Consider the following 12315-nt stretch of genomic DNA (forward strand, 5'->3'; position numbering starts at 1 on the left):
CCTACTGTGAACATTTGTCATTTAAACATATTTAACATATAGAAATTAACTCCTGAACCTGTAACTTCACTACTGTACTTTTAAACATAAAAATAACAGCATATACTAATGAGCATAATTATTTTTTGAGCAAATTAGTAAACAGCAACACATGGTTAGAAAATTGTGCGTAACTAGCTTTTACAATAATTGAAATAAAAGCACCAGGTGCACTCTCGCCCACCACAGTGATAAAAGGAACAGGTAAAATAAGCACTCTTACTGCTTTAAATACTAATTATTGCAAATGTGCTATTATTTTACAGAAAGAAAGCAAAACAGTGAAAAAGAATAGGGTTGACACAAGACAAAAAACAACTATGTTCTTGCCCAATGCAATTACGCCTCAAGTGCCAAATATTCATGCTATTTCTATAATGGATTTTAATATTTCCATTACACAGCACCTGGCTGGATCTAAGCAGTATTTGCAGCACTTAGGACAAAAAATGACGTCTATTTAAGATGCATTACTAGAGCCTTGTTAACAACACACTAATTAAAGTGCTTGACGTTGGATTATTTAATTGATTTGTGTCCAAAAGTATTAACACTGGACCCTAAAATGATGGCACTATAGCTATTTTCTGATCTGAAACTGTAAGGTTTTGGCTAAATGGGCAATTTTCAGATTGATCTATTAAGTCTCATTAAATGAATCGCTTAAGAAGACCCAATGCAACTATACATGATTTGTGCCTTCTTGTGTTCTTTATATCAACGAGTATTTCCTGGCAAGAATCACCTAGAAACTCCCAAATCAAAAATTAGACGCTCACCCCTCTAACCGCTACGGAGCTATGTAATCGCCTGAAGTTCATACATTGCAGCATTGCATGGCTGAAGGAGATCATAGCACTAGACATCAATTACAATTGGCTTGTATAGTAGAGCACATAGGAAACAATGAGTTACAATAATGAGCGATATCTGTATGAGAAACGTCCATGTAGCCAAACTCATATCCATTTTTACTCCTATAAATGAAGTTCTAAGAAATAAAAATGAATAATAAAAATAAATGTGCATTTGAAGATAGATCAGGTAATCATAGCCGCTGGGTCACGATATTTATGTTAGGCCCCTATAGTCTACCTTTTGCATATCTGTGAAAAAGCAAATATCTATCCAGTAACTATTCCATGCTATTCAAAATGTAATTTCCTGATGTTATCACTCATATATCTTGATATACATTCACATATTCAGCCATAAAGAAGTGATGAAACATTCATGAGTCCAAACAATTATACAAATAAAATATCCAAATTTCATGTTTCTACCTATACCAATTTGCACCAATTAACACCTGATAAAAGTGCCGATGTAGACCTATGGTAGAGTCCTCAGGTAAGACTATGGAAAGGCAAACCTGTACTTCGTTACAATCTTATTACGGTTTACTCTTATGTATTTGCAAGGTTTCGTTTGAAGAGGATACATGGCACAAATCAGGACAAAACCTACACTGGATTGACAGTAAGAAATACATTTTGTAAGAGAAGCGAGTCTAGGTCACAAGGATAAACACTTTATTCTAGATATAAGGTTATAATGGTTTTCCCTCTTAAATAACACCTGTACTAAATCCCCACCATTCCCAATAATAGTACACCATTTGTTCTGTTAAGCAGGATCCAGGCTGGGAAGCTGCTATTGTGGGAGTCCAAATTACAAATGGTTGGGGTTCCAAATTACTAATATGGGGAAGGTAGCAAATTTAGGCAAGGTAACAAAACAGGTTATGCTTTGAAGTTATTTTACTTCTAGTTGTTTTCCACAATCAGACAACATTAATGTATTATATATCTATCAGGCAAAGTTGTTTACTTTTGTTGCCCTTGATAGGTGACATGGGTGACTTTCGTGGCATATCCAAGACCAACAAAAATAAACACATTTTCAGGTATATAACTCTTTTTAGACAGAATTAACAAATACATATTTATAGTTCGATGACGAATGTTTATTTTCTTGTAGCACATAAATACATTTCCCACAACACAAGATTTTCCCCGACTTACTGAGCCATCCCATGCTGGGGCTGCGCCGCACTCGGAGATCGTCATCCGACATGCGGGTCGCCAGGCAGGGCACAGAGTTCTCTAGAGGGCTGCGTGCTAGCGCCGCAAGCAGAGGAAAGTGCAAGAGAAGCAGCAGGAAGAGCAAGAGGAAAGCAAAATAAAAGTGAGAAAAACAAAGGAGAGACACAACTAAAAGCTTTGAACAGGAGCAAAAGACTGCACAGAATGGTAAATGCTTTAGACATTCATAGTACATTCCTCTGGTGTGACAGTGCAGTCTATGTTTTTACAGATCAACTTGTTTTCTCCACTAATTGGTCTAATTTTTAGGGAGAAGAACAGCATAAAGAAAAACTAGCAGTGGATCACAGTACTGGATTATTATTTGTCTGATTAGAAACTGTAATTGCTCAAGTAGTTTATTCTGCATTGTATTATGTGGATTACTGTGCAGTCCTCATAACACTCATATTAAACATCAAATAAATGTACCCTAGCCAGCCAATGTGTAAATAGCGGAAATGTGATCATTCATCTTAAATTGGAGAATCCATTCATTAATAATCACAGGCTCTCCAATTGAATGATCTCATCCAATGATCTCTTTTTTTTATCAAGGTCTTTCTTGTAAGTACTTTTTTTCTGTGTGCTAAATTAAATCTTCACACATGGGTGAAACGCAGTAAGAAAAACTATTGAAAGCAAGAACACTGCTATTGTGTCATCAGAAAAACAGACCACAAAGTAACAAGCGGAATCCAGTAAAAGACTTAATAGAAATGAATGTTCCAAACAAACCGTTAGAATAGGAAAACAGAAGAGTAGAAAAACAAACTCATTCACGTTAAACATTCACATATGTTACATAATAATATATAATGTACATGAGCTACTTGTTTTCTTCTAGACAGCTAGGTCATTTTTTTGAATTTATGTTTAATTCTTCAGTTTATAAATCAATGTTAGAACCTGTTTTAATAGTATCTTAATTATTGTATATTTTATATTGTAATCCGTATGCAGAGCACATAAAACAGTTTTTGATATAATTATATCTGTGGCAGCTTATGTTTCAATGAGTTGTTCACTTTACAATAATCTTTTTTTAAAAAGTGCCCCTATCCTTTGGCCTTTGCAGTTAGACAGAGATTCCTCATATTGGACTCTCACCATTAAAATCGTCAGTCTCCTCTATTTCATGAACCTAGAGGTTAAAAGATCTTGGGCTTGGCGGAAACAAGACCAGGAATATCGTTTGAAATCACGATGTATTTCAGTTAGATAAATATGTTTCAATATTGGCTTAGGAGCAGACAGCATTAATGTAAATGTAAACTATGGTTATTATGTCTGTGTACTACCCAAAATATCATGTGGTTTGGATTACTGCTACTTAGTAGCAGTAGGCTGTTACACATATTAGTATTTCTGTGCCAGAGGATTGTGCAGTGCAGTAGGAGTAGATGTAATGCACAATTCAGGTAATAGAAAATCTTCCTTCAATCACTGCATCTCAAATATCATATAAAAGAAAAAGTCTGGTTCCACAGATTACTCATTGACTGAATACAATATAGAGGGATTGTGTTTTAAACAAGGAACATGCTTATATTGCACACTTACTGGATTTTACTGATACAATTATTTGTCAGCATCACATAAATCCCCTGAAACGCAGCAGTTCTTTAACTGCCATACTACTGTACAACTTGCTGACTGCAGAAATAAGAGCAGCAAATGTACAGTAACAGGCTAGCCTCTGTCGGTATAATGTAGTCATGCAGCTCGAATTCCATATAGTTGTAATTTGCCAGATACAACCGCAAATGAACATATAAATACACACATTATATATATATATATATACACACACACACACACACACACACACACACACTCACAACACATTTGATAAGTAGCACAAGACTGCTGTATGGAACAAAGAATCACAGTGAAGATGTACAATACATAGCGACATGCAGTGAATACAGCAAAGCTTTTGTGCAGTAAAATGGTTAGACCATTCAATTTATGGAGTCAGGCTTGGGCAACCTTCAGCTTTTATTGCATTATTAAACTGCAACCACTGCATTCAGAAAATTCATGTACTTCTGGTAAATTATAATGGGAGTTTTACTCCTCCTATAAACACTTGGGTGTATATTTACTAAACTGCTGGGTCAAAAAAAATGGAGATGTTGCCTATAGCAACCAATTAGATTATATCTGTTATTTTGTAGAATGTACTAAATAAATGATAACTAGAATCTGATAGGTTGCTATAGGCAACATCTCCACTTTTTCAAAACCGTAGTTTAGTAAACCTACCCCTTGGAGGGGCTCAGGTTGCCGATCCCTGCTGTATGACAGCACACAAATGACTTGAAGTACCATGCTATTCACCTGAAAGGAATGAGTTTTTCATCAAGCCCTCCTCTCTCCCTCCTGTAGGGACCACATTACAGAATTGTAAAGCACAAGAAGAAAAACTGCAATTAATACATTTCGGTATGATAATGAAATGATTAAATACTGAATGCTGGGGAAAAAACGCGACTCATCAGTAGGATACTTGATCTTTTAGGGACCCAAGTGCAAAAAGTCCTTTATCTTTTACTTTGTCCACCCTCCTTATGGGCTGCATTAACAAAAGCTACGATCAAGCGTTTGATAATGCATCCTACACTCTACCCTAAATCCGTGTTTACTATAGACTCATGCTCTTTGCAGTCATGAATTCAGTTGCAGATTAAGCCACTGAAAACCTTCCTGATATTTACTTGACTCATTAAGATAAATTATGAAAATGTTAAGCTGAATGCCCTCTGCACAGGTGCCATTCTGATCCATTGTGCACTTATTTTTGTAAGATGTGTCTGTTTTTGTTGGAATTTCATGGATTTACAGGCTAAGATGTTGGCATCAGCAGAGGTGCAAGATTTTGTATGTTCTATTTCATGGGGCTGGGAAGAAAGGAGATGTTCGTAACTAATGGTCTTATGTAGAGTTGCATGCAAAGTGCGTTTTGGGCATATAATATATTTTTTTACTCCTGTGCAAGCGCACAAAGCACTACTTCCAAAATGATATACACCAGAGACGCAATTTGCGCTCAACTTAATGTAAACCTCTAAATGCAGAATAGGTGCACTCATTTTACTAGTGAGATTTTGCTTTGCAGTGCAAGATATACAAATGAGATTTGATGGGAAGAGAGAAGGCATTTAGGGCAGCGTTCTCTGTTTAGCATGGCGCTGCAGACCATTTTTCTCTCCGCAAAATTATTTCTTTCTTTTTTTATCACAAATCCTCTGAGATGGTGCAAATCAGACATCAACCTATACTTCAATAGGATGCCTGTAACTGGATCCACAATCCTGTAGAGGCAGATGCAGATTGATTTTCTGGGGGCAGTCCTAAAATACGGCATGTGAGTATGCTCCTTGTTCTGCGAGAGGCGGACAATCAGGGTCATTAGGCAAAGTTTAATTCTCTACACACTGGCATATTATATGGCTCATAAAGGCCCCTAATCAATTCTCAAAAAGTCACTTGTCTGTCTAACTATGAAGAGATCATGAAGACATTATGCCAAAAGCTGGGGGGCTAATGCCATGTTTGTGAACATGAATATAGACAGTATGATTTAGGAATAATGGACTAATGTAAAAGAATAAATATTTTCTAATTGAACATGTTATTTAAACATTACAGCCAAGTAAACCCAATTTACAATGTGAGTAATGCTATATATAGCTTTATAGCATCTCTGTATCCAGGATTATGACTGTAATTATTGTAGGTCAGATATCACCTTTCACAAGTGAACTTAACATGATATAGAAACAAATAGTCCATCGTCTGTAAAGACACTGAATTGATAAATAAATAAAAGCATATAATGTTATAGAACTCACATTGCTAGATTATTGATTTAAAGTGGACTTGTCATCCATGCATAAAATAACATTGGTGATTTCTAAAAACAAGAACTAAAATGTGTTTGTTCTTTAATAGAATTAGGTGACATATGTTAAATAAGAAAATGTCACTTATTTGCATTCCCCTGCTCTTCTGATGTGGCAGGTCCAGCAATGCTTCTAAGAACATCCTCTCTATTTCTTGGGTGGGCTTTGCTGAAACACCTAGCTGCAGTTTCAAGGCACCTCCCCGGTAAGCTAATGACTAGGATAAATAGTAACAGGGGAGGGACCTCGACAACGCCACTAGCAGTTTAAAAAAAGACCTGTCCAGCAAGAGAGAGGATCTCCTGCTTGTACTGATAGAAACACTGCACATCTGCCAGATTAGGGAAGCACATCGACATATTCTTATTTAAAGCAGCAATTCCACATAGCTTTCTACTTAAAAACAAAAAACTTTCTAAGTGCATTTTAAGAATACATCTGAATGGTCATTGTTCTTAGCTGTCCTGTTAAAAATTATTCTCCATATTAAAATCTCTCTTGTGGACACAAAGTATGGCTGTCAGTCACACCCACGTTCTCAAGGGCAGAAGGGGGAGAAGGAGGGGGAGAATTGTACAGTACATATAGCAGACATGAAGGGCCCTTAGGGGTGCTCCAAAGTTTCCCTGCTCACTACAGCATGTGCCTGTGACTGCCATGGTACTCCATGACACTGCAGAATTATAATTCTAAATCATTAATATCAGAAGAAACAAATAAATCAAGGATAAATTCTTCCTATAACCTTTTTCATTTTTTTTATGGGATTGTTGCTTTAACGAATCCTAATTTGACCCACTATTAAAGTAACTTAAGATTTCAGGGTGGTAGATCTACTTGAAGAGATCTATAAAGAATAACTGAATTCCTGATATATATATAACTATATATTGAGTAACGTTGTTGCCATTGTTCACACGGTCATTGGTGATACTGTTGCATTTTCCTTTTCAACTCTGATGAGCCCAATATGTCAGCTCATGCAGAGAAATGTTAATGTAATTATGCAGAGAGTATGTTCTCTGTACACAAGACACAATGTCCATATTTCCCTGAATTTATTAATGCATCTTCCAAAATATAGCACATTTGTAGTTCATAAGGCAAATATGAGATGCATGGCATAAATGGAGGTTAATGAGCATAGGATGGATAGTTTAAACTTGTTGATGTAGATGGGACAAGGAATGGAAATATGCATCAGTATTAACTGGTCTCTACATTACCATTATCAGGGTTGGTAAACATCCTACTTGCACTGGAGACTGTTTTCCCTATGTCAGCCAAGGAGCGCAGGTTGGATTTTTTTGTCTGGTGCCGATGCTTCCTGAGCAATGTGTATGTAATCTTGTCCTTCATCTCTGCCTTCAGCAGACCTGTCTCAATCTGGTTTTCGAGGATTTTCTCTATTAGAAAAAAAATGTGGTGAAAACAAGTTATATAATTTAATTTATGACAATATCATTCAGCTTATTATATTTATTTTTTAATTAGTGATGACCATGGGTAAGCAACTTTAAAGTGAGTGGTGCCAAGACCAATCAGTAGACAGTCAGACCATTATAATACTCTACAGAGCCTATTGTAAAAAAGCAAATAACAGAATATTTGTACTGAAACAAACGCATACATCCAAATTGCATTTGTTTTTATCAACACATAGATACAACAAAGAAAAGCGTTCTGTGCTACAAGCGTACTTACCCCTTTTATAGGGGACACATATGATTTACACAGGTTTTGTTGCTTGTTGATTAGAATGGTTCCAATCAACCAGACTGAAAATGTGTAGTGTAAACCGCAAGTGTCCCTTATTAATAGGATGAGTTGTCATCCCTAGGCTCTGTGCAGGAAAGTCTCCTGAATAGTTTATATATCATTCTTGTACTCTACAATAAAATAAAACTGTGAATAATGCATAGGCTCTTTAGTAGTTTTTAATAAGAAGTAGGCACTCCAATTCAGCTTTAAACCTTATACAGTGTCATAAATGATGAAGTTCTGACAGCAGAATATGCACAATTTGGGCCTCATTTAGAGTGGGACGCAAAGTCCATTTCAGGCGCATCCTACACATTTCCACTGATGGGGCGTGCGCAGTAAGCAACAGTTCCCTGCAGTTCCATCTGCTTTTCAGACGCAAGTGTACACTGCGACAGCTTGCGTCTCAGTACAAAAGAAAGGGTGGAACACAGAGTTATGTGGGCGTGACCGTGAAAAATTCAGATATTATGGGCGCCTACCTGCAAAAACTACCCTAGTTGGAGCAAGATGCAGGCGGAAGACACGTCAAAACAAGACTGCAGCAGGAATTAGGTGGTGCAAGTAGTTAGCTAGTTGCTGGAACTGGTCGCAACTTGGTAAGGTATTACGAGTGGGACATAACTGTGGTTGCGTGACACTCTTAATACCCTACCAAGCTGCGGCACACTCCCACTCCTAAACTTTCATGTAAGTCTAAGACACACATTGCGTCCAACTTTAAATTAAGCCCTTTATGTGTAACACCTACACAGATGATCTGTGCTGCCTGTACATCACACTCCAGTCATTGTTTATTATCAGAGATACAATGTAACATTAAACAGCACGTAGAAAATATTTTTGTGTTTGGTAAAGTGTACAGGTCAAAACAGTGCCAACTAAATACTTAATTACTCCTACCAGTTATTGGTTTTAAAGAGGGATGCCGGAGCTTTTTTGTTTTTCTTCTTAATTGAGATTTTATTTAGGCATCTAAACTCTAAGTTACTGAAAATACTTTGGTCTACTACTATGTCTGAATTCTTAAGACCTGGTGTATACATTTTTACTATAGGTGAACGTGAAGCCTTTTGCTCATTGGCGGATTTTATTCACATATTAAATATATACATTTGAAATAAAGCACATTTATTATTCTGCATATCTGTGAAATGTACTGAATCCAAACAGAAGTTACCCATGAAATACTCACCAACTACTTGTGGGAGTGAATTGGCTTCTAGGTCAAGTAGTATTGTCCCTTTTTCAATACATGTTCGCAATTCAAACAAGCTGTGCAAGGACAGTGTGGCAACATGAGGCTTACTCCACCTTTCTCCGCCCTGCTCCACCTTCTCTTCAAACTTTATCCATCTAAAATGTAAATGTTTAAATTACTAATGAATCTATTTTTTTTCCAGACATTGTTAGGGGTAAATGCATAAACAAACATGAGCACAGAGATAAATGGAGAAGTCATATAAAAATTATTTTTAATATTTAAGAGATTGTAGATTGGGTCATTAGTTAGAAAAAACGTTATGGAGTTATCCCAGATGCAGCTGGGTCCTATATCAATTAAGAAAGTGTCTGTGATAAAATAGAGTGACCATGACAAAGTGTCTATGAAATAATTTCATGTGTGTCTTCTTAAATGCAGGGATGTAACAATAGGATGTGCAGTAGATTAGGTGGCTCCTGGCCCCCATTCTGCTCTCAGAAGAACAGAGCAGATACCTCTGATTGACGCATGTGCTTTGGGTGCAAGCTTTGACAGCTCAGAAGAGGCCCCCCACTAATTATAGCAGAGTGGGCGCATGGGAGAAGATAACGGCATCACTGGGCCCCACAGCAATATATGAGACCCCAGCTTAAATGGTCTGATTGGCAGTGTTTTCCTGAAACTGAGAGTAACTTAATGAATGTGAAAATGGTAAAATATGGCAACAGAACTTTAGGTGTAATGTTACAGACTGCCCTTGTGGTGCTTTGCAATAAATTAACTTTTTTTTTTCATCTGTACACTTTGCAAAGATTAGTCAAAAACAGCATGGACTAGTGTATTGTATTAAAAAGAACTGTTCATAGGTGAAAAGGAAATCTTCATTTTTAATTTAAATATTTATTGAACACACAGCACTATATGGATGGATATAACTAGTTAAAAAACACCTTGGGGTATATTTATTAAACTGCAGTTAGAGAAAGTGGAGATGTTGGCTATAGCAATCAATCAGATACTAGTAATCATATATTATCATATAGTACATTCTACAAAATGACAGCTAGAATCTGACTGGTTGTTATAGGCAATATCTCCACTTTTTCAAACCCGCAGTTTAGTTAATATACCCCCTTGTCTTTGACAGTGTTTGATATAAATATATAGATATCGGAATGTGCAAGGGGTCCATACAGAAATTATTAACAGCTAAAATGGCTAGCCACTGCTTGTGTCAACCCATTGTATGTCTGTAGAAGAAAAGGTATGATATTGGGAAAACATGTCCATGTATGTGCATGTAATATATATTAATTATGGAGGAACATTTTAGCACTCTAAAGCATACTTGCCAACTCATGGCAAGTATGATCCGGGAGCCTGCCGGGGAAGGTGGGCGTGCAGGGGGCGGGGCTCTGAAAATCGCCGTGATTCCTGGTGAATCGCTGCGTTTTGGACCTAATTCTGCCCACTTCACTAGGAAGTAGGTAGATCCTGGAGATTGCCACACTCTCCCGGGAGTCCGTGAGACTCTTGCGAAATGCGGGAGTCTCCCGGACATTCCGGGAGAGTTGGCAAGTATGCTCTAATGTAAAATGTAACTTTTTTATCTTGTCTAGAGTGGCTTCTGAGGCTGCTACTATTTTTGCCAAAGGAATAGTTTAAGCTCAGCCTTGATATGTTTCTCTATTATTTTGAATTAAAAGTTGTATTTAAATACAAATGTTGAGCCCACTTTACCAGCTACAGACTAAATAAGTACAAAATGGCAACAGCCATCAATCAGACCAAAGCAACAGGCAGTAGTGACTTGTCTGAAGCATTGTCACAGAAAGTGAGTTTTAAAATCATGAGATATACGATATCAGAGGCTTGATGAAGTCTGCAGTTTAATGATTACTTCTGTAGAGATGAATCAAAAATGAGGATAACGAAAAACATGTCTAACTAGTTGCACAATAGTGCAAAGGTTAAACCACTACTCATTATACAATGACAATGTAATATCAATGAATCTTATAACTGGCATTCTTTAAGAGATGGGCACACTTTTACAGGCTCAAGAGCTGCACCTTTCTCAGAAAGAAAGAAATGAAAATTGAATGTGAAGGTCCTTTGTTCATCTAGCTTAAACCAGTTAGATAAACCTCATTAAAACTAAAGAAAATGTTATTAGTAATGTCATCTTCAAATGTAGAGTCTTGTTGAGGTCAAAAAAGTAGATTATATTTATCTACAATGTTATTTTCTATTCATATTTTTTCACCAAGTAAAGCCATGTTTAAACTATTAATATAAATATACAAGACACTTGCCAATTTCCCTTATTTCCAGAGACAGCTCCATGTTTGAAAAACATGTCCCTGGAATGTTACACAGAACCACTCCTCTTTTCTGTATTTTGGAATTAATCACTTACAATAAAACTTTATGTATGTTGCCACATACATGAATATGCTATCCCCATGCATAAGTTACATAAATACTGTAGCTTACCAATACAGCTCAAATGATAAAGCATAGTGTGTCACATAGGCTGGGTACACACTACAGGGTTTTCAGCTGATCACACGATAAACGACTGTTCGGCCCGATATTGCATTAGTGTGCATGCTGCAATAATGAACAACTATTGTTTCAAAGCACATTTTAACGTTTCATTTGATTTTTAAACGGAATTAAAAATCTTGTTTAATGATGGAACGATGTTGTTCCAATCTTGCGGTGTGTATGCATTCATGACCGGCAGTGTCCATAGATCGCTATGGAGTGTGCAGAGCCACAATCTTTACAGCCGATGGTTATGACAGACAAAGAGCACAGATCTGTAGTTAAATCTTGTAAAAAGTGTTTAGTGAGTACACATGACTTGGCATGTTAACCGGGACTTTTTTTTATGCATTATGTATACCCAGCCTTACATTGATGTGACGTCACTGCTAATTTCCCGAAGTAAGAATTCACCAAACTGTTGTCTGTACAGAGAATGTTCAATTGCTAGGAGACTGCAAGCTAATAACACAAGAGCTGGCTGCCAATCTTTCCCAGAAAGAGATTGAGAAGTACCATAACTTTAAGCAAATGGTATGCATCTGAACTATTTGTCATGCATAATATCAATATGTATTATAAGGCTGAACTGGCTTTTACATGTGTACTTACCTACTTTTCCAACCTTGCTTCCAAGAGATGTGGAGACAAGGTAGGAAAAGAAGGGGTGGGCGGAGCTTGGTGATATTACTCACATCAAGTGGGTGGAGTAATTGCATCATCAATCACTACCTAACTCAGTTAACACTGAGCGGCAGGGCTGTAATAT

The 12315-nt window shown here is 36.9% G+C and overlaps 1 protein-coding gene across 7 annotated transcripts in view; it reads right to left on the reverse strand.

The window, feature by feature from the left end:
• SLC4A4 (solute carrier family 4 member 4) overlaps window positions 1-12315 on the reverse strand; it is a 192196-nt gene that overhangs the window by 66819 nt on the left and 113062 nt on the right. For 3 of the 7 annotated variants that reach the window (XM_075202397.1, XM_075202415.1, XM_075202406.1), the window contains exons 5-8: window positions 8988-9148; window positions 7258-7437; window positions 4467-4508; window positions 2064-2159 (exon numbers count right to left, since the gene is read on the reverse strand). In XM_075202397.1, the coding sequence (XP_075058498.1) occupies window positions 2064-2159; window positions 4467-4508; window positions 7258-7437; window positions 8988-9148 (479 nt within the window). The remainder of the gene's footprint in view (window positions 1-2063; window positions 2160-4466; window positions 4509-7257; window positions 7438-8987; window positions 9149-12315) is intronic. The other 4 variants (XM_075202433.1, XM_075202451.1, XM_075202423.1 and 1 more) reach the window with 2 other exon arrangements.

The sequence above is a fragment of the Mixophyes fleayi genome, chromosome 1 (genome assembly GCF_038048845.1).
Source record: "Mixophyes fleayi isolate aMixFle1 chromosome 1, aMixFle1.hap1, whole genome shotgun sequence".
NCBI lineage: Eukaryota > Metazoa > Chordata > Amphibia > Anura > Limnodynastidae > Mixophyes > Mixophyes fleayi.